This window comes from Ursus americanus, chromosome 18 (genome assembly GCF_024610735.1).
Source record: "Ursus americanus isolate L20-20 chromosome 18, mUrsAme1.1.p, whole genome shotgun sequence".
NCBI classification, from domain to species: Eukaryota; Metazoa; Chordata; class Mammalia; order Carnivora; family Ursidae; genus Ursus; species Ursus americanus.
The window spans coordinates 3,591,406-3,619,318 of record NC_142144.1 but is presented as its reverse complement, the minus strand read 5'-3'; the positions used below and the strand labels follow the sequence as shown (position 1 = coordinate 3,619,318).

The window sequence follows — 27,913 nt, the reverse complement described above, 5'->3', positions numbered from 1 at the left end:
CGGGGGTGTGTCAACACCTGGATTGAACAGTTATTTATTTATTTATTTATTTATTTATTTATTTATTTATTTATTTATTTTAAAGATTCCACCCATTCATTTGGCAGAGAAAGAGACAGCCAGCGAGAGAGGGAACACAAGCAGGGGGAGTGGGAGAGGAAGAAGCAGGCTCACAGCAGAGCAGGGAGCCCGATGTGGGGCTCGATCCCAGGACTCTGGGATCATGCCCTCAGACCCTCAACGACTGAGCCACCCAGGTGCCCCTGAACAGGTATTTAAAGCTGAAGATTGGCTAGGGTCAATGAGGCCCTAGGGACAGGGCCCAGGGGCCCTTCAGGCTGAGGAGGAAGATGAGGGGTGCAGAGGGGACTGAGGAGGCTCGGCTTACACAGGAGAGGGTGGGCTGAGCCACTCCTTTGGGGGAAAAGTGGGTCAGGCCCAGGCTCATGGGGCCTTGAGGCCACTGTGCTACGAAAGTAAGCCAGTCCCTAAAGGACCGATACTGGAGGACCCCACTTGTGGGACCGAGAGCACTCTGACTCTTAGAGGTGGAAGGAGCTGGTAGGTGTTGGGGCTGGGGAGGGGAAATGGGGGTTAGTGTCTCGTGGGCGGAGGTTCAGTGTGGGAGGATGAAGAAGCGACGGACGGAGGCGGCAGGTGCAGAGCAGTGATGTACTTACTGCCACTGAACCGCACACATCAACGTGTTGAACACTATCCATTGCATGTCTGTTTCCTTGCAACAACAAGGAAGGTAGTGAGTCAGGAGGACGGGGCCATTGCGAGTCCCAGGAGGGCCGGGAACAGGGACTGTGTGTCTTAGTTCTGGCTCTCACGCTCTGCCCCTCGCTGGGAGACTGAGCTCACGGCAGGCACTCGGTGAATGTTTGCTCAGACGTGGTGCAGGCAGATGTTCAGACAGAGGGCACAGGTGCAAACCCACCGGTGGGCACTGAGGGACCCCAACAGGACACTCATCCAGGTGAGCGAGTGTCCACATCTCACAAACCCCAGCACAGAAACAGCCATTTAAAAGCAAGGCAGGGGCACCTGGGGGGCTCGGGCGGTGAAGCGCCTGCCTTCCACTGAGGTCGTGATCCCAGGGTCCTGGGATTAAGTCCCACCTCCGGCTCCCTGCTCAGCGGGGAGCCTGCTTCTCCCTCTCCCGAACCCCTGCTTGTGCTCTCTCTCTCTCTGTCAAGTAAGTAAATCAATCTTAAAAAAATTAATAATAAAAATGTTTGCTCAGCATTGGCACAGAAAAACATCTGACGTAAAACCAGAGACTGGAACCGGTCACAGCTGCAAACGACCCAGAAGTGATCAAGGAGCACCGACCACAGAGAGAGCAACGTGGGGCCCCAGGCAGGCTTCCTGTGCACGGAGGGGGTGGGGCCTTGGACGTGGCTGCGCCGGCAGTGATGGGCTCCACAGTCTCCCTCCAGGGGACAGAAGAAGAAGGAACCTGCTCCCAGGACTCCGCTCAGGGCGGCACCCCTGACGGAGTGGGGCGGCCCCTCATGTGGCCCGGATGTCCTGGTGATTCTTGGGCACAGCCACAAATCTCAACTTCTTCATGACAGGTACTCCGGGGACAGCACCTTGGTGGGCTTGTGGTCCAGCAGGTACCTGTTCAGGTGGCTCTCGTCGTGCCACACGGCCTCGAACCCGTTGGCCTGGTCGATCGCCATCGCCTGGTGACAGGCTGAGGTCAGTCGGTGAACCTCTGCCACCGACCCCCCAAAAAGGGCCCCCATATAGTAAAAGTCGCCCTGGTCCCTGGGGATGTGCGCCTGGGACCGCGGCCGGCGCTCGTAGGTGAAGTCCTTGTGGGCCGCCCCATAGAAACTGGGGTGCAGGGTGCCGAAGAGGGGGGACAGGATCTCCACGCCCACGTGGTCGCGGAACTTCATGTCCACGTCGGCGCACACGAGGTAGTCCACCTCGCGCAGGAAGCGCTGCTTGCAGAAGCGGCTGATCACCACCATGCGCTGCATGGACACGTCCTGCCAGTGGGGGCCGCCCAGGACCTCGAGGACCACCACCCTCCGGCCCTCGCCCAGCGGTACGCGGGGCACCGCAGCCGGCCGGTCGGTGAAGACGTAGTAGGTGACCCTGTGTCCCACCATGAAGTGCTTCTCCGCCGTCTGCAGGAACAGCTCCAGGAAGACCACGTACCTACAGGGACGGGACAGGGTGGGAGGAGGGTCACTGCCAGGGGCTGGTGGCAGGACCCCAGAGCTGGGAGCTGTGGACGGGTGCACCTTCTTCTGGGGGGCAGGCCCTGGGCTGCTTTAAGCCACAGCCACCCTCCTGGCCTACCCTGAGCGAGTCAGCCGGAGGGCCCTCCCTCCCTTCTGCTCCCAGAGATGGGGGCCATCGGCACCCCATCGACCATCGGCGAGCCTGAGGCTTCGGAGGCTGGAAACCCTGGCAGCCCCACAGTCAGCATGCTGGGGCCAGGAACACTGCCCCTGTGCTGAGCTTCTGGGCAAACCCTGTGGGTGCCCTCCCCTGGCAGCCCCCCTGCAGGTCCTATCCCCACCTGCCAGCAGCATAGCACCTTGGGGCAGAACCCTTGTTTCTATGCCCTACAGACTGGGTAGAAGCAGCAGGGCTGGCCGCCTGCTCCACTTGCTTTGAGTGGGCTGTCGCTGGTCCCCACACATCTGTCTCCCCCCCCCCCTCCGGGAGGGTCCCCCTTCAAAGGCTACTGGGCCTCTTGCCAACAAGGTCCTCAGTCAACCTCGGAGGTATTCCTCGGAGGGGTCACCTTGAACTCCCCCAGCTCAGGAATCAGGTCCAGCCCAGGGGCAGGGAAGGGGCATGAGGACCCCTGGAAGAAGAGGGTGTTTGCTCAGGCCTCAGCCGTGAATCCAAGGGGGTAAGCTTCGGGGTCCAGGTCTACATCTCCCTGGTCCCAAGAAGTGGGAAGTCCTGTCCAACCCCCTGACATTGCTGGGCCCTGTCGTCAGTAAGTGTGGTGAGCCCCTCTGAGACTGGCTTTTCTCGCAGGCATTGAGGCTACCCCCCACCTGCCCCCTCCCTGGCAGGTTAGTCAATGGCCCACACGGGGAAGGCGGGCACTGCCTTGAAATAGGGGACAGGCACACACACCCCGCAGGCCCGAGTCAGGTCGCCAGGGGGCAAGTCCAGGCCCAGCCAATGTGAGTGTGAGTTCGCAGCTGGACTCTGAGTCTGGTTCCCTCCGAGGATGCCACGGGCCGGGGCTCCTTCATGCAAGCCCAGAACCTGCCCTCGCCCAGGCACCAGGCTCGGAGCCCAGAGGGGGACACACGAGGACAGCCCGTACTCACGCAGCAGTGGGCAGTGTTGTGACACAGCCCTAGCGCTGGCCTTGGACCCTGAGCTGTGAGCGTCTGGTAGGTGACTTCAGTTCCTTGTGTCCAGGAACTGGAGGAGGATTCTGAGGTGACCCTGTGCCTTTCTTAGTCCCCGCACAGGGGGCCGAATGCCTCTCTCAGTGTGGCCTGAGAAAAGGCTTGCACAGGCCTCAGGGCGATCCTGCAGGCCTCGGGGGCGCTCTGTGGAGGAAGGAGCTCCGCCTGCCGCAGGCCCTGCACCCCCAGGCTTTCATCCCCCCCTCCCCCCCCATGGCAGTCCTGAGAGCCAGTGCTGTCACCAGCCCCACCTTCCAGAGGCTCTGAGGGGCCGGGCCACTTGCCTGCAGCTGTGCCCAGCACGCTCACGGGTCACCCTGTCCCAGGCCTCACTGGTCAGCTCCCTGTCAGGGGTCTGGGGTCTGGCACGGAGAGCTGTGCCTGACCTGGCTGTCCCCCTCAGGAGCCTCATCCTATCAGGGACACACAGGAGGAGCCAGCCCTGCAGGCACTGCCTGGCTACCAGTACGCACCGCACACGTGTCCGCCCCCTTCCACTTCTCTGGTTGGAGGAGGGCTCCCCGGTAGCCTGTATGCTGGGGTGCTCTGCCCCTTGACTTAGCAGGAGAGCAGCCTGGGATCAGGGCTGTGTCTGCCCGAGGGGAGTGGCAGCAGGCGGGAGCTGTCATCCTCAGTGACATGCAGCCTCCTGGGAGGGAGCCCGGTGGTGTCCCCCTCACTGCACCCACGAGAGCCCAGTAAGACTGTGGGATGCATGCACTTTCACAGTAATCCCCAGGACGGGGGTCCCCACCCACTCTGTGCTGAGCACAGACACACACACACACACACACACACACGCCCCTTGATGTCCTCTGTCTCTCCTGCCTCCCGGTCCCCACCCTCCGTCCTCTTATCTACTTACTTTCTGATAGCAAACACTGTTAGTCCGATGGTGGTGTTCCGGAGCCGGAACTGCTCGTTCAGGATGTCAGTGTTGAAGGTCCCTTCCCAGACGATGGGGGCTAGCCAAGGGGTCAGGACAAGGACATCGTTCCTACTGCACCGCAAGAGAGCCACACGGCGACATGTGAGCTGGCAGGAGGGTGAACACACCAAGGGCCCTGGTGCTCACCACCCCCACCCGGGACCTCCCCCTCCCCTGCCTCCACCCCTTCAGTGATCCACAGGGCGCACCCTCCTTCCAGAGGGACTTCACACTTGCGAGAAACCAATGAGATGCAAATCCAGACTCAAACTTGTGCAAATCACTTCCAGCTCTAAGCAAACCTGGACCTTGCTGGACCTTGCTCGGAGTGGGAGCTGGGATTCCCCAGCTGGACGAGGGGTCCTCACACATTCTTTGGTGGGCAAGGGACAGAAAGGAGGAAATGCAAGACACAGAGGGAGAGAAGGACAGAGAATAATCTGTGGGCTCCAAATCCAGATCTCAGAAACAGAGAGAGGAAAAGAATCTGGCAAAGCCTGTGCTCGCTGAGTTTGCAATGAACCTGCCCTTCAGTGTCTAGTCAAATTCCCCTAAGTTGGGCCAAGGGAGGGGAAGGGGGGGAAGGAAAGGGAACGGAGGGGAGAGGGGGAAGGGGAAAATGTCAGTAAATTTACTCACGAGGGTGTTAGCACCTTGGGCTGGGGGTAAAGCAGCCTGGAAAAAACACAGCGTGATGGGAATTTGCAGAGAATGAGGCCCCAGATGACCGACGCACCCGCCCAGGTGCGGCATGAGCCCGTGAGCAGCGCCCTCTGCCCCCAGCACACAGCCAGTCCCCGAGGCTGTCAGGCATTGTGACCCTGCCCCCACCCTACTTACTCTGCCCCTGCTTTCCTGATCCCCTGCATCACGCTCCTCAGGCTCGGGAAACCAGTGCTGGGGAAAGACGTACTGAAGGTCACTGTTGAGGAGGGTGGACCTGGGAGGGCTCTCCAGCCATCCCCGTGAAAAGCAGGAGACGGAGACCCCGATGGGGAGGCCAGAGCTCCCTGGCGCAGCTGTAGGGGCTTGGGTGGGGCCCGGAGCCATTGTCCCCAAAGCACAGGTGACACATTCCATCTGTGGAGATGGCAGGAAGACCGTCACCGAGGACAGTCCTTCCATCTAAGTTCCTGCAGCAGCCAGATGGGACCCCGTGCGAGGACATCACAGCCGGGATGGCCACAGGGAGCAAACCCTGGCAGTGTCCCCAACCCCCAGGAGAGCAACCACGGGCGTGTACTCCAGAGTTCTAGAATCTTCTCTCTCTGAAAGCTAACAGCACAGCTCCCCCACTAGCCTTCCCCACTCCCCAGCCACATGGTTCCCCATTTGTGAAGTGGGGAAGACAGCAGCTCACTCACAAGGTGGGGTTCAATGGGAGAGTGTGTGTGGAGGGACAGCTCCTCAGTCCTGTCATGACTGTGGGGGTGCTGGGGTGGGGGACAGCTCTGCTGGCTGCTGTTGCTGCTTGGAAGGGCTAGACGGTGGCACACGTTTCTTACCCCAAGAGGACCAAGACGAGAATTATTAGGAGGAAGGCCACAGTGTGAAGAGAGCAGCATTTGGTTTTTCCTGGAAAACAGCAGTGGGACCCGATCACTCCACTCTGCTCCTCCCAACCTGCCTGCTTCCCTTGCGTGTGACTCAGATCACCCCCCTCGGACGGAGGCTGCCTCCCGCGGGCAGATGTGTGAGCATTCCGCCAGCATCTGGACGACCTGATCCGAGGCTGGCTTCTCTCCCACTCACAGAGAGGAGGGCAGGTGGTTCCTCCTTCCCAGCACATTGCCCGGGGGTTCCCTCGGATCCCACAGTGAGGCAGGCCTCCCTAGGGCCTCTTTCCACCGAGTACCCCCTTTCCTTGCAGTCTGAAGTGAGCACTAGAGGACGGCACAGAAGATAGGACAAACGCAGACGTGCACACACCTAGCAGCCTAGCCCCCAAATACACGAGGCAAACACGGACACGACTGCGGGGAGAAGTTTAGCAGTTAGAGTTGGAGATTTCAACATCCTACTTTGCTGCAGATAATGGATGGGACAATTACACCATCAGCGGAAGGCTTGACAACACCACAAACCGATTAGACCGTCTGACAGCCCCGCACCCACTCGACGCGGCAACAGCAAAATGCACGCTCTCCTCGGGGGCGCAAGAAACATTCTGCCAGATGCAGCAAGTGCTGGGTCACAAAACAAGCCGCGATGCATTGAAGGCTGTCGCACGAAGCACGCGCTCTGACCGCAGGGGAGCCAGATGAGAAGGGCCACGACAAGGCACTTCGGGAACCCCACGACCACGTGCAAACGAAACGGCATGCCTCCAAACAACCGATGGGTCAAAAAAGAACATCGGGGTATTTTCTGAGCAGAATGAAAAGGAAAGCACCACATGCCAACACTTATGGGACGGAGCCAAAGCCGCGTTTGGAGGGAAACTTAGAGCTGTAAATGCCTGGATTAGAATAGAAAAACATCTCAGCTCCGTGCTTCAGTTTTGACCCTAAGAAACTACAAGAAAACAGAAAGGGGAAAAAAACAGTGAAACCGAATGCTAGTTCTTTACAAAGAGCAATCAAATTGACAAAGCTGTAGCTGACTGACCAAATTTAGATGGGGGGGGCACAGAACGAGGGGAGGGGGGAGACAGAGAGAGGGGAGGGGGAGACAGTAAGGGGAGGGGGAGACAGAGAGGGAAGGGGGAGACAGAGAGGGGAGATGGAGGAGACAGAGAGAGGAGGGGGGAGACAGGGGAGGGGGAGACAGAGAGAGGGGAGGGGGAGACAGAGAGAGGGGAGGGGGAGACAGAGAGAGGGGAGGGGGAGACAGAGAGAGGGGAGATGGAGGAGACAGAGGGAGGAGGGGGGAGACGGGAGGGGGAGACAGAGAGAGGGGAGGGGGAGACAGAGAGAGGGGAGGGGGGAGACACAAAGGACTATAAAATCAGGAATGGAAGAGGAGGCACCAACACCCCAATATTACAGAGACTAAAAGCACTTTAAGGGGACACTATTAACAACTGCTTGCCAACCACTGAGACAACCTGGGTAAGATTCAGGCAGCCTTGAGAAACACAAACTGGAAAACTTTGATTTTTCTTTAAATTTTTAAAAAAGATTTTATTTATTCATTTATTTGAGAGAGAGAGAGAGAGCACATGAGTGGGAGAGGGAGAGGGAGAAGCAGACTCCCTGCTGGGCGGGGAGCCCGACCTGGGGCTCGATCCCAGGACCCCGAGATCACGACCTGAGCCAAAGTCAGAGCCCAGGCACCCCTGGAAAACTTTTACGAGAAAACACAGGACTACAACTTTGTGACATTAGGACAAGCAAAGATTTCTCACACATGACACCAAAAGCACAAACAATCCGTACAGTTCATCAAAATGAAAACTTTTGCCTTCAGAAACATCATGAAGAAAGTCCAACAACAAGCCGTAAATGAGGAAAATATATTTGCAAATCGTGCGTCTAACAGGACCAGGTGTCCCAAATTAAGGAACTCTTGATACTCAACAAAGAAAACAAATACTCCAATTTCTTAAAAGGCAAACATTTTCTACCGACCTCCCACCAAAGACATTCACAGGGGTAATAAGCACATGGAAAGGTGCTCAGTGTCATTAGTCACTGGGTGAAGCAAACCGAAACCTCGGGGAGACACCACTTTCTAGCCACAAGCACGGCTAGAACAAGTGTTGGGGGGATGTGGAGAAACGGAAACCCTCTTACACTGCGGGTGGGGGCGTCAAATGGCAAAGCCACGTTGGGAGAGAGCTGGGTAGTTTCTGAAAATGTGAAATAAACATGGATAACACGCTCCAACATGGGTGAACCTTGAAAACATTTATTCAAAGACAAAGGAGTCAGATGTAAGAGATCACATATTCTAAGACTCCACTGATAGGAAAAGTCCAGAAAAAGTAAAGCTACAGGGACAGTAAGTGGTTGCCCCGCGTGGGTTGGAACAGGAAGGGACTGCAGATGGGCACTGGGGAATTCTGGGGAACATTCCAAGATCTATGATGCAACTCTGTAAACTGACTGGAAATGATCGAGGAGTGCAGTTACACAGGTGAATGTCATGGGAAGTAAATGCTACTCGAATAAAGCTGTTAAAAATAAGCGTCATCAAACAGGGCGCCTGGGTGACTCAGTAGGTTAAGCATCTGACTCTTGATGTCAGCTCAGGCCATGCGCACAGCAGGGAGTCTGCCGGAGGACTCTCTCTCCCTCTCATTCTGCCCCTCCCACCCTCAAATAGATAAATCTTAAAAAAATTAGTAAGAGCCATCATTAGGAGAACACCAGCCTCTAAGCTCAAGGAAGAGAAACACTAGGTGTGTTCACAGCCAGGCTCAGTCCAGACTGAGTGGAGATTAGGCTTGTAATTCTGAGTGACATGTGTGCTCCCGTGAGACGTGCCGGAGGGAGAGGAGAGCCAGAGCCTGGAGCCATGCCACTTTCCAGAACTCCCGGACATGGTTCTGTCAGTCCTCCAGGTGCAAGCTCTGAGGTGAAGGAGTCAAGCACCTCGTGGGAGCCACCCACAGAGCAGCCTGGTCACCCCACACCCAGCTGACCACCTGCCACCTTGACGGCCCTCTCCAAGGCCCCCCAGGTCACCTTCCCGCCTGCCTCTCAGACTGGCTCCTTTCCTCAGCCCTCTGCCCTCCCTCTAACCCCTAACATGCCCAGCTGAGAATGTGGGGTGCCTTCCCCCAAGCTGGGTCCTCTCCTGGCATGCCTGTCCCCCAGAATTTCACACACTGGGGGGCTCCCCATTCGTGTCTCCAAGGTCACGTCCTCACCTGGCTCACTGTGGCAGGTGTTCTTCCCAGCACCAGGCCTCCTGGTACTTAAAAATCTTTATTTATTATTTTTTTAAAGATTTTATTTATTTATTTGACAGAGAGAGACAGCCAGCGAGGGAGGGAACACAAGCAGGAGGAGTGGGAGAGGAAGAAGCAGGCTCCCAGCGGGGGAGCCTGATGTGGGGCTCGATCCCAGACCGCCGGGATCACGCCCTGAGCCGAAGGCAGACGCTTAATGGCTGAGCCACCCAGGCGCCCACCAAATCTTTAAAAATACTGGTTGAATGAATACATGAACAGATGAAGGGGTGCAGGGAATCTGAGAACGGGGACTGTTTGCCAGGTTTCTCAGAAGACCTGAAGTCAATCTTCAGGTTTGCATGGGGTCAGTCACGGGCCAGATGTCGCTGGAACCACAGGGGTATGGAGACCAGCGGCAGAGGCCCTGGTCCTCAAGAGTCCCACAGCAGGTAGGACACTGGTCCTTGTGCCTGAGGTCAACCAAGACAGCACACTACGCTGTGAAATGGGGTTCGGGAGCAAACGGTCAAGAAAGACTTCTTGAGAGGTCTTAAAGCATGGGCGTAGGACCCGATGGCAGAAAGAGCTGCACTGGGGTCATGAGGAGTGACTGATTCCATACTCTCAAGTTGGGGGGCCTTAGGGATAGCCTAAGTCTCTAAGGAATTCGGAAGCAAGGTTTCCAGGACCTTGAGGGGCCGGCTAGGTGCCGTTAGGAAAAGGCCACTTACTGCTGTCTAGTAAAACCTTAGTCGCGAGACCCTTCATAGATGTCTATCAGCGGGTCATATGCGCGGGGGATGATCGCTAACACACATCATGGCGGGATGGAGATAAAGGAAGTTTCTAAGGGGATTTTTACAGGATCCTGGGGGTCGGGCTAGTGGCAAACTAAGGCTGCCCTCTGCTCTAGCAAATGTGAACATTGGGACAGCTAAGCTCCCAGAGGAAGGTCACTCTGCCCATCTCAAGGACTTGTCAACGGACTGTAAGTTCGAAGAAAGTTTGATTTCTTTTCTCTATTTCTTCTGCCTTTGTTTTCCACAGCAAGTAGCAAGTACCCGGGTCTTGAGGGACAGCCCATGGGGAGCACCGGAGTTCTTGCCTTGACTGCAGCGCTCACCCCGCAGGCGTCTGCATGGCTCACAACTTAGTAAGCTCTGCACTCCACGTGTGGTTTTTTTGTATCAATGCTGTGAATGTATTTTCCCAGGAGAAAAGGAACAAACTGCTATAAAGGAGGCTGAGAGTGAAACCAGGAAGCACGAGCTGCGGCTCAAGAGACCTGGATCCGACCCCATTCTGGCCCTTCCTGCCTTGTGACCCGGGGGCCCGGACCCAGATCTCCCTAAACCAGTTTTCCACTGGTAAAATGAGAAGCACCCTCACTACCCGGCTTTCCTGAGGGTCAGTGACAGGGGAGAGTCCTGGCTTACAGTAAACACGAACAAATTGGGAGTATTTTGGGGGGCAGCGGGCCTGAGCACCACCCCCCACAACAGCTCTTTCCAGAGAATCTCCACTCTCCCCGCTCACCTCCCAGCCGCGCCTTCCTCCCCAACCTCGGTGACGCCTCTGCCCTACTTCACGCTCCCCTTTGACGCCTCCTCTCCCCAAACACTTGTTGGCCCCAGGATGGGGACACACGCAGTCCTGGAAGGTAGAGTACAGTGTAGCCGTGTGGAACCGGACCAGGGCCACGGGCCGGCTGCCCCCACCGGCACCCTCCGGCTCGCGCGTTCTGCGCCCCAGGCCTCGGCGCTGGGGGGCGACCCCCACTGCGCCCCCTCGCCGGCTGCGCACCCCAGCCCTGGCTGCACTGCCCCTCGCCCAGGCCGGAGCACCCCAGTGCAGGGAGCGGCCGCAGCAGGCGCAAGGGGGCGGGCGCCGTCCCCGAGGCCGCCCGGGCTTCCGCAGGGCCCCCGACCTCCGCGGGACCCGGACCGTCGACCCCGGGGGCGGCCGCGCCCGCCCGGCTTGCGGGCTCCCAGCAGCGGGGTCCCAGGAAGCTCCCGACCTCCCGTCGCGGCCTGCGGCTGGGGGAGACCGCCGCTCACCGGTCTGCGTCCGCAGCAGCCTTGCCATGGCCCCGTGTCCCACGGCCCCCTGTCCCACGGCGACCTCCTCGCGTCCTCTCGGCGCTGCCAGGGCTCCAGCCCCTCTGCGACCTTTCGCCTCGGCTTCCCGGAGGTGGACTGGGGCGGCTCCCGCGGGCCGACACCCAGTGCCCGACCGAGCAAGAGCTAGCGAGGAAATCTCCGGGTCGCGGACGACCCCACCCCGTGGAGAGGCGGGCTTTCCCGGACCCACACCTGCAAGACGGGCCCCACCACGCCCCTCCTGGCCCCGCCCCCTGGGCTCGACCTCGCCCCCAGCCCCGCCCGTGAGCCCCAGGCTAGGGTCGCAGGCTAGGTCCCCAGTCCGGTGCCCCCGCCCGGTCCGCTGCTCCGCCCGCCCGCCGTCACGGAGGAACCCGGCCTGGGCAGAGCCGCACCCCCTGCCCCGCAGAGCGCGATCCCGGCAGCCCCCCGCGATCCCGCCCAACGTCGAGTCCCCCAACTTCCAGGCCCTGGGGCGCCTTTGCGGCTGAGTGCCCCTAGGTGCCTCCGCGGCTGCGCCCCAGGAAGGCTGGGCCGTGACACGGTGTCCCCGCCAGGGGGGCTGGGAGGGACTTTATGAGGGCGGGCGGGATAAGCACGATAGCCCACTCCTCTCCAGCTAGTACCTGCCAGGCACTGTTCCAGAGGCTTCTTTCTAGTCAGCCGGGCACCTGTGATAGGAGCCATAGTGACCCTCCTTTTTTTTTTTTTTTAAGATTTTATTTATTTATTCGACAGAGATAGAGACAGCCAGCGAGAGAGGGAACACAAGCAGGGGGAGTGGGAGAGGAAGAAGCAGGCTCATAGCAGAGGAGCCTGATGTGGGGCTCGATCCCATAACGCCAGGATCACGCCCTGAGCTGAAGGCAGACACTTAACCGCTGTGCCACCCAGGCGCCCCATGTGCCACCCAGGCGCCCCTCCTTTTACAGGTGAGGAAGCTGAGGCTGGGCGGGGGAGGCACACCTGAGCCTGGACCCTCTGCTCTCCCGCCTCACTCAGTCCTGGAATTCCCACTCCTTACTCCCTGGGCTCTCCTCAGTTCAGCCAGATTCTTTCCTATCAGAACGCCACTTCCCCCTTTGCTCTACCAGGGAGCGGTGTCCCCCCGAAGTCCAGTGTCCTGGGCCTGATGCTCCTCTTTCTCACTCCTAGGTTCCTGCATCAGCCCCTCACCCCTTCCCTGTCTCCAGGCAGATGGTGACATGTACCCCGGCTTTGGCCCAGCTGACCTTAGCAAGTGGCACATTGCTAAAGCTCTCACATTCCCTAGAGACACCTGCACACAGCCTCAGCTGATCTGCGCTGCGTCCTCAGCCCCCCTCCTTCCCCAGCTACCAGGCAAGGAGGGACATACAAGCCAGCAGCCCCCAGCTGTGGCTCACGAGGAAAACTGGGACACCAACACGACTCAGACACGGGCGGAGAGGGTCGCTGCTCCTCCGGAGGCTACTGCGGCAAACAGACGAGCTGAAATACCCAAACACCACCAAAGGGTCACCCTAGACCTGGAAACGAAGACCCCACAGTCTCATTGCACGACGAATACACAATGAGAAAAAGCAGGAAGCAGAAGGGTTGGGGACCAATGATTCAATTAGGGATGCAGGGGAAAGAAAGAGTCGCAGTGAGTTCAGGCGAGGGTGCAAAAGGTCACAGCAGAATAATTAGTATGACTGAACCAGAAAGCTCAACAGTTAACACTAAACAGAAAACAGGATACAGGATGGCAAGCATAAGCCCGAATGTGCTGTTGATCCCGTGTGAAGAGGTTGAACTCCCCTGGTAAAAGATAAAGATGCACAGATTGTCTGATGTGCTTTTAAAAGAAAAATAACTACATGACAGCTTGAAAAACATTAGCAAGGAGCCAAAATATTATAGGAGAATGTCGATCAAGAAAAGCAGGTGTGTGGGGCACCTGGTGGCCCAGTCTGTTCAGCGACCGACTCTTGATTTCCGCTCAGGTCATGATCTCGGGGCCCTGAGATCGAGCTCCAATGGGGCTCCCCACTCAGCGGGGAGTCTGCTTGAGATTCTCTCTCTCTCCCTCTGCCCCAACCCCCCAAATACATAAATAACATCCTTTAAAAAAAAAGCCTACCTCCTGTATGATTTCAACTCCGTGGCATTCTGGAAAAGGCATAGCTATGGAGACTTGAACAGGTCAGTGCTCATCTCAGGCTGGGTGGGGGGGAGGGATGCACAGGCAGAGGGGATTTTGAGGCAGTGAAACTTCTCTGTCCGATGCTGTCATGGCAGGTGCTTGTCATTCTATATTTTCCCAAACCCATGGAATGTACCACACAAGGAGTGACCCCTAATGTCAGCTCCAGACTTCACTTAACGAGAATGTTCCAATATGGTCTTACATGTTAACCATAACAAATGTCCCACACGAAGACAGGATGTCAGCACAGGGGACCTGGTGCAGAGGAGAAGGGGGGCCCCGGAGACTCTGCACTGTTCGCTCAGTTCTTCTGTGTGCCTCAGACTGCTCTGAAAAAACAAAACCTATTAAAACAAAAAAGGCAGCAGACGCACAGAGCATTTGAACAGAAAGGCTGATTTAATCCATGTTACTAGTAGAACTGTGTCCTCCCAAAATATGGGTTGAGTCCTCACCCCTGGCACCCGTGAACTCGACTTGGCGTCGAATAGGGTCTTTGCAGGTGCAATAAAGACACAAATTAAAGTAAGGTCATAGCGGAGTGGAGCGGACTCTTAACGCAGTGTGACTGATGGGCTCATAAGCGGAGGAGAGAGGCACAGAGGACGGCTGCCCCGGAGGAGACAGAGAGGAGGGACAAGCCTGTGCGAGGCAGAGGTGGGGCGGGGAAGCTGCAAGCCAAGGGCAAGGGTGGGTGGCCACCACTGGGCTCTGGAAGACTCAGGGAGGCCTCTTCCACCCAGAATCTCAGAAGGAGCACGGTCCTGCTGACACCTGCATCTCAGACTTCCAGCCTCCAGGACTGGGAGAGAACAAATTTCCGTTGTTTCCAGCCACACGCCTTCTGGTACTTGGTTACGACTCCTCGGGCACTAACCAAACCCCAGGGTTTAGAATGCTGTGACTGACACAGGGGGGGTCTTGGGCCTCTTAACGGGTGTCCCATCTACAGCCAGTAAACACACCAAACATGTCCGGCAACTGCAATACACCCTTCATCACCTGGAACTGCCTCAGGTGATGAGGAGGAAAAACATGTCCATCACCTCCGAAAAGTCCCCTCCTGCCCGTTGTCCAGACAACTACCGCCAACTCCCTCCGTGGCAGCTGCGGTCTGGGATCGGTCACCATGCAGGCGTATTGGCCCTGCTTGGAGCGGACACATGGAATCCCACAGCCTGTGTGCTCTTGGGTCTCAAATCTGGCTCAGCGTGGTGTTCTGGAGATTAATCCGCGTTCCTCATGCATCTACAGTCCATTTCTTCTCTGTGCTGAGGAGTTGTGCACCGTGCGAATGTTCTGCTTTGCTTGTCTGCTCTTCTCTTGGCAGACATCTCAATTGTTTCCAGTTTGGGGTGTTACCAAGAACGCTGATAGATACATTCCTGTCCAAGTGTTTCAGTGGACGTGTGTTTTCAGTTCTCTTGGGCAAATACCGGGGAGTGGAACTGGGGGTTTACAGGTAGGTGCATATTAACTTTCCAAGAGATTGCCAGACATTCTCCAAAGTGTTTGTACCATTTTGCGTACATTCTTTGCAACCTCTCAGAACAACGTTTTGAATGACCCATCAGTAAATCATGAAAGAAGTTCTATAAACTCCCCAGAGTTGAAATTGTGCACTTGCTTTATTCTTGCGACGAAACTATACATCCAGAAACACACAACTAAAGAATAGCAACAGGAATCACACCCAACTACTGGAAGTTTTAAGATTTCTTCTAAATAATGTTGAGTTAAAGAGGAAATAAAAGCAGAGTATTTAGAAAGGAGTGACAATGTGGACACTGGCTGGAAACGCCCGGGGCCAGAGCTTACCAGCGCTGCACTCAGAGGGAAAGTCAAAGCCACGTGCTTTTCTTAGAAACAAGAAGCATTCCAAACAAACGATCCTGTTAACTAAGCATTCCATTCAAGAATGCTAGAAAAAATAGACCAAACTAAAATTAAAGGAATAAACCTAATAAGCATAAAGCAGAAACTACCATTTAATAAACAAACCAACAATAGCTAGATCCTTCTTTCAACAAATAAAATAAAGAAGATAATCTTCAATACTCATGTAAGAAGATCGGAAAGGAGAAAGAAAGCACAAATAAACAACATTAGAGAGAAGACGGTACGATTTTAGATTGTAGAGACTGGAAGTTATTGTAAAGCTAAAATCCTGTTCTTTTTGCCAACAAATTTGAAAAGCAACGTGAAGTGGAAAGTTTTCCAAGAGAATGTAAATCATCCAAATTGACTCAAGAAGTAGAAACTTGAACGTGACTCTAGAAGGAGCTGCATGTGCCACAGAAGGAAGAAGAGCCCAGCAGGTGTTTAGTGCCATAAATGACAGTAGGTCCCACAGGCTTTTTGAGCAAGAACAAACCTCGAGATGATTCACATGTCATAGAGCATAGAAAGTAAGAGTTCTGAATTCAATCTCCCAGACTATCTGGACCTCCATGGCAAAGTCTCCCGAGAAGATCCCAAACCACCACCATAGATGGGTCTTCCTGGTGACTAGGGACAAAAGAAAGAAGAAACCAACAGGCAGAGTAATACGCCATGACCAAGTAGGGTCAGTTCCAGATTTGTGAGGGTAATGAAGCCCAGAAATGAGGACTTCGCATTTACAGGTCACTTATATTAACAGTAAGAGAGAAATTCTATGATTCTCACAGTAGACTACAAAAAGACTTGACCCAACTCAAAATCCACTCCTGATTTAAGGGAAAAAATTACAGTTCTCACTAAGCAAGAATCAAGAGAAACATTCTCAACGTAACAAGGGAGGGGATCGGGCAGCCACCGCAGGCACAGTTTCCTGCGCTGTGTCCCCTGCGACACTGCATTTCAAGTAAGAAAGGCAGCAGGGACACCCTGGGCCAGCCACAAAGCCCCACCCTGGGGCGCTGTCTGTGGGTGACTCTGGCTGGTCACAGTCTGGGGAGCTAGTCTTGGATCGTCATTTCATTTAAGTCTGAGGGAGTCTAAACCACACCAGAGGACAGGGGTGCTCAGGGCAGCGTGCTCCAAGGCATGAACCCGATGGACAAGAAGAGAGACAGAGAAACTGAACCGAAAATGAAAGAAACGGGGAAGCTCAGATTGTTTTTCAATCTCAAGAGCTGATTTGCTCATCAAGTGATTTTTGAGTTAGTGGGACAGTCAGGTGGTCAGGGCCGGGGTCCCCAACGAGAAAATACGGAGTCAGGACAGCGAAGGTCAAACAGCACTGACATCCTGTTTTACAGCTTAGACAGGACCGCACTGAATTCTGCTTTGCACCTTTGCAGAAACAACTTCTGCAAAATGTCCTAAAATAAGGCAACTAACCACGAGGCGTTTGTCCCTATCACGGGTAAGGGGCAGTTAAGACATAAGCCCCAGATGCCAGCAAAAAAAGACCATGAACACACTGACATTAACCTAATAGGTAGACAGATAGGTGGCCAAAGCCCTGATTGGCACAACTCAGCACTCCCTGAGTGCTTAAGATAGTTTCCCGAAAGAGCTCATAAAAACCCCTAAAGTTAGAAACTCCAGGGAAACCCTCTCAGGCTCCCCTCCCACTCGGGCCCCCCTCCCTCTCTGGGAGCTTTACACTCTCGCTCAATACTTTGCTTTGCTGCCCACCACTCTTCACCTGGCCTACCTCTTCATTCTTTGAAGCAGTGGGACCAAGAACTGCAGGCACTAAAGACAGAGAATTCCTGCAACAGAAGGATCTCGTGTGTTGTGTTCTGTGAACTCTGGCCTGCTCAGGAAGGGGCAGACGGGCACACGGGGAGGATGGCCTGCAGAGATGGGGGCAGATGTGGGGGTGGCGTACCAGCACTCGAGGAGCACCCATGGCCACCAGCAAGCCCCCAGACACTGGGGGAGAGGAAGCGGCAGTCTCCCTTCCAGCCTCAAAAGGACTGAGCCCTGGCTCGTGAGCCTTCGGGTGGACTGGAGGGGCACTCATGTGGCCATCTCCAGCAGCCACTGGGCAGCACTACTCAGCTGGGCACAATTCTGATGAAAATTCCAGCCAGGGGCACCTGGCTGGCTCAGTCCATTAAGCGTCTGACTCTTGATTTTGGCTCAGGTCATGATCTCAGGGTCACGAGATCAAGCCCCCGGTAGGGCTCCACACTGGGCATGGAGCCTGCATAAGATTCTCTCCCTCTGTCCCACCCCCACCTCTTGCCTGCATGCTCTCTCTCTGTTTAAAAAACATAAAACAAATTAAATAAATTAAAAACTCCAGCAGGCTCCCTTCTACAATTTGACAAAAGATTTAAAAGTCAGATGGAAATGCAACAGGCCAAGAGCAATCAAAATACTCTTCAAGAATTAGGTGGGAGGACTTGCAGGACAAGATGGCAAGATGGGCCTAGAGTAACTAGGATGGTGTGTTATCGCCACAAGTACAGACCAATAGACAGACCCAGGCACATGGGGACAGTTGACAATAGGAAGTCAATGATATTGAAAGTCAGGGAAAAGAACTTTCCCAGAAGATTTCAAACATGTTTTTGATAAGTGGTGCTCAGATAATGGTTATCCAGAGAAAGGAAAACTAAATTGAATCCTTACATTAAAAGCAAGTCAATATCAGTAGATTAAAGACCTAAGTGTGAGGCAAAAACATAAAGCTTTTGGACACTATCTTCGAACATCAGACACTATCTTCATGACTTCAGAGCTGGGGATGAGTTCCTCAATTTACCTACATTTAAAGAGTTGAGGTAGAAGAAGAGATTTTTAGCACGTGTCTGAGACAAGTACTAACACCCAAAACACATAACAAACTCCCACAAATCCATAAGAAAAAGAAACAACCCAAAGCAACAAGCTACCAATACACACAAACCAAACCCAGAAAAGTGCTTTCAGGCTGGGCCTCTCCCACTGTCTGGGTCCAGGGTACACCAGGTTTTTATGGGTCACGTTTTGAGAGTCTCTGGGCATCAGGCACTGCGGTAGGTACTGATCTATGAAAAGAAGTCTTAGCCTCCGCCCTGCGGAGCTCACATTGTAATGAGCTGGACCAATGGGAAACGTGAGCAGAATGGCAGCAGGTGTAGCCAAAGGAACACAGTAAGTTCTTTATAGAGATACAGAGCGAAGAGACAATCAAAGAAACCTTCCTGGGGAAGGTGACCTTGTGGCACCATGAAGGATGAGCCCAGTTTAAATACAAGATGAGTGGTGGGAGCTTCTCCAGAAGAGGAGACCGAGGCCTAGGGACTCATTCACAGCACCAAATCTTTGGTTGATCCCTTGCCCGGGGGAAGACCTGCTAAGGCTGCATCCTCGTATGGAGAGCCCCCGGGGCCCCGGGCTCTTCAGTGCCGGATTTCTGCGTGATTCTTGGGTACCGCCACGTAGCGCAGTCTCCTGAGGAAAGGTGGCCTCTGCAGCATCCGCTCATCCCACAGGTACTCCGGGGACAGCACCTTGGTGGGCTTGTGGTAGAGAAGGTACCTGTTCAGGTGGCTCTCGTCGTGCCACACGGCCTCGATCCCGTTGGCCTGGTCGACCACCATCGCCTGGTGACAGGCCGTGGTCAGCTGGAGAACCTCGACCACCGACCCCCCAAAAAATCCTCCTGCGTAGTAAAAGTCACCCTCGTCTCTCGGAATGTAGGCCTGGGACCGCGGCCGGCGCTCGTAGGTGAAGTCGTTGCGGGCCGCCCTGTAGAAACCGGGGTGCAGGGTGCCAAAGAGGGGGGACAGGATCTCCACGCCCACGTGGTCGCTGAACTTCATGTCCACGTCCACGCACACCAGGTAGTCCACCTCGCGCAGGAAGCGTTCCTGCGAGAAGTTGCTGATCATCTCCATGCGGTGCATGGACACATCCTGCCAGCGCGCATAGTTTCGGACCTCGAGGACCACCACCTGCCTCCCTTCCGCGAGCGGCACGCTGGGCACATCGGCCGGCCGGTCGGTGAAGACATAGTAGGTGACCCTGTGTCCCACCATGAAGTGCTTCTCCGCCGTCTGCAGGAACAGCTCCAGGAAGACCACGTACCTAAGACCAACGACAAGCACCCCAGGAAAGAGAGGGCGGGTGTTAAACAGAATCAAACAGCAGCAGAAGCACAGACTTGGGCAAAAACAGCTTATAATACCATAGTCACCCCTTGAGGACAGCATGCTAAGTGAAATTAGCCAATGGCAAAAGTCAAGCACTGTCTGATTCCACTTAAAGTGGGGGGGTATCTAGAATGGGCAAATTCATAGAAATAGACAGCAGAAGGGTGGGTGCCAGAGGCTGGGAGACGGGCCCTGGGGGGCTAGTGCTTATTGGGCACACAGCTTCAGTTTTGCAAGAGGAAAACGCCTTGAAGATGGGCGGCCCTATGGTGGCACAACGATGCGAACTGGTAACACTGCATTTAAAAATAGTTGAGATGGTAAATGTTATGTGCATTTTACTACAAAGAAAAATCAAAACAAAAAAATAAAAACCAGAGCCAATCTACTAGCTAAAGACAGTGTATGAACTGTATAGTAAGAGGAGGCCCGCAGATCGCTTGTACTGAGCACGCAGCCCCAATCATAAGGTATTTTCTTAATCCATGAGGTTGGCAAACATGCAGATGATGGATAATATCTAATGATCAATCTCTCCCAACTCCTGACCCCCCCAGTGGCTTCTCCTTAAAAAAAAAGAGAAAAGAAAAAAGAAAATCAAGCTCCTACAGTGGTCTCCTAGATCCCACAAGACCTGCCTCTGACCTCATCTCCTTCCCCTCTCTCCTCCATCTTTTTGTCTGGGCAGGCGTCTCTTTGATGTTCCTGACACATGCCAGGCATGCCCCTCTGGGCCTCCGCACTTCCTTTTCCCTCAGGCTGGGATCCTTTCCCTGCAATGCTCACCCCTACAATAGCTTCCGTCCTTTGACTAATGCCCAGACCCACCCGTGCCCTACAGCTCCTTCTGCGGGCACCTGCGCAGATACACGCCGATGTAAGCAGCAGGGTGTGCCCTTGACGGCTGTATTTTTCTAGGTGGAGATTAGAACTCCGTAAAAAGGAGCAAATAAATACACAAATAAATATGAAAACAAATCACTCTCTACCCCCTGACCCAGCCTTAGCTATTTTTCTGGAGCCCAAATCACCATCTGACATATTTTGAATTTGTGTTTTCTTGTTCTTCTGTCTTTTCCCACTAGAATAAAGCTCCATGAAAATGGGGCCTTCACCTGTTCAGGTAACTGCCTTATCCCTGTAGCCCACACACAGTTAAGTGTTCAGTAAAGAACTTTGTAACAAATGAGCAAGTGAATACTTTGGTGTGTGGTTGAGGGTAAGGCAAGGCAGGCAGTCTCGTATGCCTGTAATGAAAACATCAATTATTATAATCCTTCCATAGGGCATATGAGAAAATACATAAAAACTTTAAAGATTTTATTTATTTATTTATTTATTTGAGAGAGAGAGTGACGGGGAGAGGAGCAGACTCCCCGATGAGCACAGAGCCCGACATGGGCTCTGCCCCGCAATCCTGAGATCATGACCCGCAATCGAGAGGTGGACACTCTACTGACTGAGAGCCACCAATACATCAAAACTTTAAATGTGTGTATTCTTCCCCCAGTTCCGCTCCCAGGACTCCACCCCGCAGAGCTCCTCGTACGTGTGTACAAAGACCTAAGTATAAAGGTTTACAGGCGACTCACATCACAAAATGCCCGGAGCGTGTGGAGCTACCAGAACTTCCACATGTTGTGGGTGCGGGTGTAAAAGGCTACAACCCGTTTGCGAGAATGTCAAGAATTTATTACAAAACTAAATATGACTCTAACCTAAGACTGAGCAATTCCACTCCTGGATGTTTAATCAAGAAAAGACACAATGCACATCCACAAAAGATCTGTCCAACAAAACTCATATTTACTCACAATATCCAAAACCTGGAAACAGGTGTCCGTCAAAAGGAAAATGGATTAACAACTATAGTATACCCATCTGACGGAATGCTGAGCAACAAAAAAGAGCTGCTGATGCGTACAAAAGCACGGATAAATCTCCAAGTGATGCTTCTTAGTGAGAAAAGACAACACAAAACAGTATGTAATTTACAATTCCAGTAGGCAAATTAATCTTAGAGTGGAAAAAAAATCAGAACAGTGATGTGGAAGAGGAAGGGGGGGGCGTTGGCTGGGAAGGGGCATGAGAGAGAAAAGGATTCTGGTTACACACTATACGCATTTGCCAAAACTCAGCAAACGTTTGTATGTACATTTCACCCGGGGAGAAGAAAAACCATAACCACATCTTGAACTCTGGTTGATGATGGTGTGCTGACGTCCCAGATTTACCTTCATGTCTATCAAAAGCAATATGGACTGAGACAGAAGGACCAACAGATGGGTAGATTAGTAATCATGCCAGTATCATAAAATGTTCAATCGTGAAGCTTATGGACTTATGGGAAACCACGAAAAGAAATACTGTATGCATTATGGGAATCCCAAAGGAGAAGAGAACGAGAAAGGGACAGAAAATATGTTTAAAGCAATAATGGCTGAAAACTTCCCAAATGAGAGACATGGACATCAAGATTCATGAGGCTCAAAGAACCCCAAGTAGTTTGAATCTAAAAAGGGCTACAGAGAGATACATTATAATTAAATTGTCAAAAGTCAAAGACAGGAAGGGTGCCTAGCTGGCTCAGTCGGAAGAGTGTGGGACTCTTGATCTTGTTGTCGTGAGTTTGAGCCCCATGCTGGGTGTCGAGATTACTAAAAAAATAAATAAACTTAAAAAAGTCAAAGACAAGGAGAAAAATTTCAAAGTAGCAAGAGAAAAGCAAGTCATCATGTATAAGGTAACCCCCTCATAAGACTATGGGAAGATTTCTCAACAAAACTTTGCAGGCCAGGAGACAGTGAGATGGTATATTCAAAATACTGGGACACCTGGATGGCTCAGTCGGTTGGGCATCTGACTCTTGATTTCAGCTCAGGTCAAGATCTCAGGGTGGTGGGATCAAGCCCCAGGTCAGGCTCCGTGCTGGGCATGGAGCTTGCTTAAGATTCCCTCTCTCCCTCATCCTCTGCCCTTCCCTTCCCACTCGCATGCTCTCTCGCTCTCTAAAAAACAAAAACAAAAATATTGAAAGAATACTACCCCAGCAAAGCTGATTTTCAGAAACAGAGAGATAAAGCCTTTCCCAAACAAAAGCTGAGGAGGTTTGTCACCACCAGACATGCCTTACAAGAAATGCTACAGGGCATCCCAGTCTTCCAGCAAAAAGGAAACGGTTCCAACTAACATCGTAAGAGCATATTAATACATTTATACAATTCACTGGTAATGGCAAACGCATAGTCAAAGTCAGATTCTCTAATGTTGTAATGGCAGTGCATACGTCCCAACGCCAGTTCGAAGGTTAAAAAACATATAAAAGCTAACCAAACTATAATAATTTGTTCGTGTAAACACAATATTTAAAAATACATGTTGTAGCATCAGTCGCCTAACATGTGCGGGAGAGAGGATGAGAAACAGTTTACGTAAGCTATTGAAGTCAGGTTGGCATCAGCTTCACAGGGTGGTTATTCATAGAAGATAGTGTATGTAAGCCTTAGTGACTATAGAGGGAAAGCCTGTAATTGATACAGAAAAGATTATGATAAAAGTGTCAAAGCTAAAGATAAGAAGTGAGTAACAAAGGCCCACAGGTAGAAAACAGTGAGCAAAATGGCAATAGTAAGTCCTTACTTCGCAATAATTACTTTAGATGTTTGGTTTTTTTTTTAAGATTTTATTTATTTATTTGACAGAGAGAGAGGCAGTGAGAGAGGGAACACAAGCAGGGGGAGTGGGAGAGGAAGAAGCAGGCCTCCCGCTGAGCAGGGAGCCTATGCAGGGCTCGATCCCAGAACACTGGGATCATGACCTGAGCCGAAGGCAGACGCTTAATGACTGAGCCACCCAGGCGCCCCACTTTAGATGTTTTTAAACATAAAAGGATTCTCCAGTCGAGAGGCATTGAATGGTTAAATGGATAGATTTTTTTTCAAAGGTCCAACAATATTCTGTCTGGAAGAGACTCACTCTAGCTTTAGAGACACAGACCAAAAGCAAAGAAAAAGAAAAAGATATTTCAAGGAAACAATGCCTGGAAAAGGGGGGTACCTATACTTATATCACAGTAGGCTTTAAGCTAAAAATGATCAAAAGAGACAAAAGTTATTATATAATGATAAAGGGCTCGATCCATTAAGAAGAAATAACAACTGTAAATATTTAGGCACCCAACATCAGAGCACCTAAATCCATAAAGCAAATACTAACAAAACTAAAAGGAGAAATAAGTAGCGATACAATATTGATTGGGGACGTTAATAACTCACTCTTAAAAATGGATAGATCATCCAGACAGAGAATCGGTAAGGAAACAGCATATTTGAACAATACTACAGACCAAACAGGCCTAACACACATACCTAGAACATTCCATCCAACAGCAGCAGAACACATGTTCTTCTCAAGGGCACATGGAACATTTTCCAGGGTAGAACATATGTTAGGCCACTACACAAATCTTAGAAAACTCAAGAAGTTGAAATCATACCAAAGAAAATATTCAAATGGCCAACAGGTCCGTGGAGAGGTGCTCGACATCCCTCATCATCAGAGAAATGCAAATCAAAACTGCAATGAGTTACCACCTCACACCTGTTAAGAGGCTAGAGTCAGACAAGAGTTAACAAGTGTCGGTGAGCACGTGGAAAAAAGGGAACATCTGTGCACTGTTGGGAGGGAATGCAAACTGGTGCAGCCACCATGGACGACAGGACAGAGGCCCCTCCAAAGTTAAAAACAGAACTGCCCTGGGGCGCCTGGGTGGCTTGGGTGATTAAGCATCTGACTCTTGGTTTGGGCTCAGGTCATGGTCTCGGGGTGGTGAGACTGAGCCCCACGTTGGGCTCTGTGCTCAGCAGGGATCCTGCTTGGGATTCTCTTTCCCTCTCCCTCTGCCCCTCCCCTGCTCACATTCTCTCTCTCTCTCTCTCTCTCTCAAAAAAGTAAATAAGATCTTTAAAAAAATAGAACTACCCTATGATCTAGCAATCTGCCTTCTGGCGGCATGGAAAGAGATAGATGATAGAGACGGGGAGAGGGACAGAAAATTAAATCAGACTCTTGAAGAGATAACTGCACTCCCACGTTCACTGCAGCATTATTTACAATAGCCGAGACCGAGAACCAACCTAAGTGTCCATCAACATGCCCGGATAAACAAAGCGTGAGACCTGTACCACTCAGCCCTGAAAAAGAAAGGAACCCTGCCGTTTGCAGCCACGCGGTTGAAAGCTGAGGCCATTACGCCACGTGAGTCAGGTCAGCCGGAGACAGATGAATACGGTATGATCTCACTGACATGTGGAATCGTAGAAAACCTGAATCCGCAGCAACAGAGAGCAGGTGAGTGGTTAACGGGAGGCAAGACGTGCAGGTCTGGGGCAATGGGTGAAGTCGGGCAAAGTACAAACTTCCAGCTGGAAGGTAAGTAAGTTCTGGGAAGGAGACGGGCAGCGCGGTGAGTGGCGTTAACACACTGTGCGCACACCCGTCACACCATCTCTTGTACACTCTGTCACGCGGTGTTCCGTGTCGGCTATATGCCAACGACACTAGGGAGAACGGGGAGGGGGGGAACGACGTCAGTGGTGGGATGTAGGTGGTGGGCATGCACACGTTCACTGTAAAAATGTTATTCGCAAGGGTGCCGCGTAGGCAACTCTGTAAAACAGCCCAAGCAGGGAATGAAGAGCCTCTGGACTGGAGGAGCGGCAGCCCCTCAAAAGAACGAGGAAGGTCCACGGGCGTCAGAGTGCAAAGATGAAGACGTGCTACCTAAGACACAAGCCAGTTTTCCACCCAAACAAGCAAACCCCGAAGCCATCGATGCAACTTGCAGGTTTCAGATCCGGCTCTGCCACACGGTGAACCCGCTCTGGCAGATTAGGAAACGAAGCCTCAGTCGGCGTCTCTGGGAATGGATCGGGGCCACAGAGCACCTGCTTGGGGGCTGTGCGGGGGCTGGGCTCCTGGCCCTGCAGCTGGCCCCTGTGAGAGGACAGTGGGGGCTGCACGGCTCTCAAAGGTCCATGCGCGGACCTCTGGAGCGCTGACTCTCAGGTGTGGGGCTGCTACTTTGAGCGGGGGTTGTGCCTAGTGGCCCCTGCAAATCCCACCAAGTTCATCTGCGCATCAAGCCACCCAGGCCTCCCCACGACCCGAGAGCACCTCATCCTGGAGAAGAGTGACCCCTAGTGACGAGCGCCCCCCATTCCCCTGGCACTGCGGCGGGCTTCCTGCAGCGCAGCTGCCCAGACCTTACTTACTTTTTGATGGCAAACACTGTCAGCCCAATGGTGGTGCTTTCAAACTGCGCGTCCAGAATGGCGGAGTCAAAGACCCCGTCCCAGATGATGGGAGCAAACCAGGGGGTCATGACCAGCACGTCGGCCCTCCTGCGGGAAACAAGTCACACTGTGTTAGAGCAGGGCGTGGACATCTGGGCCGTGGAAGGGAAGGATTTGTCCAAGTTTCACAGTCTGGGAGCAGCCGAGCGAGAAGCAGGCAGGATTCCAGACCTCCAGTCCTGAGCCCTGACATTCCCATTCCCTCACTGCCCTTGCTTGGAGTGTCTCCGATGCACCAACTGGGTGCTGGGTCCCATGGGACACTCCTTCCAGGAGGCCACCAACCCTGTTTCCCGGGAGGAACTGTGTCTCAGTGAGGCAAGAACTAAGCCCCTTTCCCAGCAAATAGGATATTGGACACTTGGCAGGATATTTTAAATTTGGGGGTACTAAGTGCTTCAAATCCAGTGTGTTTCCCGCTGACAGCACGTCCCACTCCAGAATGGTCACGTGTCAAGAGCCCGTGGCCTCACGTGGCTGGTCGCTCTAGAACTTCAAGGAGATGTGGGTACTGGTTTCAGAAAGGACAGCGTGCATTTCTAGCTCTCCTGGCAGGGAGGTCGTATGGCCTGGGCTTGGATCCCGACTGGTCCCTCCCCAGTTGCAGGGCCTCAGGCAAGTACCTTCACTTCTCTGAGCCTCAGTTTCCCTGCTTGTACAAGGGCTGATCAGAGAGGCCTCTGGGGGACCTTCCTGTCTGAGGCCACAGAGACGGGCTGCCACGCTGTCTTGGGCAGTACAAGCAGGAGGCGTGGGCGCTGGTCTGGAGGCCTGGCTGTGGGGACCAGTTCGGAACTGTGGTCCCTCTGACATCAGCAGCCGTAGAAAGAACTCAGGGACAAGCCAGCCCACACCCCTGTCCTCCATCCCCATGAAGAAATAAGAGAGGGTTCTGTGCCTTCTGTGGACATCTGTGGCTCCCCAGGACCAAGAGTGAGAGGCGCCTTCCATGGCGCAAGACCCATTAAAAATGAACCCTGCCGCTGTGAGACAGTGAAAGAAGGAGAAGAAAGGCAAGGAAAGGCTGCAGCCCTGGAGAGGAGCAAGAGCCAGGAGAGCCTGAGGCTGTTGGTGACGGGGAGCGACTGGCCACGGCAGGGACTTACTCACTTACATGGGTTTGAGGAGCTGGGCCTTGGGGTAAAGCAGCCTGTGGAGAAGATGTGCGTCAGGGAGAAGTGACTAGAGACTTCTCAGAGCCCGTTAGTCTGTGCCCACAGCTGCGAGGTGCCAGCCTCCCTGTCCAGTTAGCCAACTCTGCCAGGAGCCGGCAGCCAGCCACAGGGCGCCCGCCCTCCTTCCTGCCCACCTCCATCCCTTCCTGTTTGCCTCCCTCCCTTCCTACCCCTTACTTCCTGCTAGCCTCCCTTCCTGACCGTCTCCCTTCCCTCCTTCCTTCCTCCCTCCCTCCCTTCTTTCCTCCCTCCTTCCTTCCTTCCTCCACTCCCTCCCTCCCTTCCTCCCTCCCTCCTTTCCTCCCTTCTTCCCTCCCTCCCACCACTCCATCCATTCCTCCCTCCCTCCACTCCCTCCCTCCCTCCTTCCTTCCTGCCCACCTCCCTCCCTTCTTGTCTGCCTCCCTCACTTCCTCCCCTCTTCCTTCCTGCCAGCCTCCTTCCTGCCCTTCTCCCTTCCCTCCTTCCTTCCTCCCTTCCTCCTTCCTTCCTCCACTCCCTCCCTTCTTTCTTCCCTCCCTCCCTCCTTCCTCCACCCATCAGTGCTCACTCACAGACATCCACGGAGCATGTCCACCCAGCCCTGAGGATGCTGCACGCTTCCCAGTGATAAACTGATGAGGCTAAAGCCCAAGCAAAGGAAAGGGGGTCACCCCTCACGGTCTGTGAGAACTGCCGAGGTTCTAGACCCCCCACGTCTCCTTCTCTCTCCCTGTGCCCTCGAAGTCCTCACACAGGTCTACCTCATTGTGACTAAGGTCCCATGTCCTGCTTTTATTTGGGCAATGGGAGGATGAGGGCTGGCTCACACCCACCCCATCCAGGCCCCACACTGTGCCGGGCGGGGTCCACCTCCCCGCCCACCCCCCTGCCGCC

General features: G+C 53.5%; 2 protein-coding genes across 2 annotated transcripts; both read right to left on the bottom strand.

Moving 5' to 3' along the window:
* Positions 1-48: 48 nt before the first annotated feature.
* LOC123775732 (histo-blood group ABO system transferase-like) lies at positions 49-11,524 on the bottom strand. The gene is given in 7 exon segments (XM_045771224.2): positions 49-1,583; positions 1,586-2,178; positions 4,267-4,401; positions 4,969-5,004; positions 5,170-5,226; positions 5,835-5,904; positions 11,224-11,524. Coding segments are annotated over 7 exon segments (984 nt in total). The 5' UTR covers positions 11,252-11,524; the 3' UTR covers positions 49-1,518.
* Positions 11,525-13,820: 2,296 nt separating this feature from the next.
* Positions 13,821-27,831, bottom strand: LOC123775738 (histo-blood group ABO system transferase 1-like). The gene is made up of 4 exons (XM_045771242.2): positions 27,592-27,831; positions 26,977-27,012; positions 25,782-25,910; positions 13,821-19,444 (listed from the first exon to the last, which is right to left on the bottom strand). The coding sequence occupies exons 1-4, from the start codon at positions 27,606-27,608 to the stop codon at positions 18,757-18,759; spliced, it is 870 nt and encodes a 289-aa protein (XP_045627198.2). The 5' UTR covers positions 27,609-27,831; the 3' UTR covers positions 13,821-18,756.
* Positions 27,832-27,913: the final 82 nt, after the last annotated feature.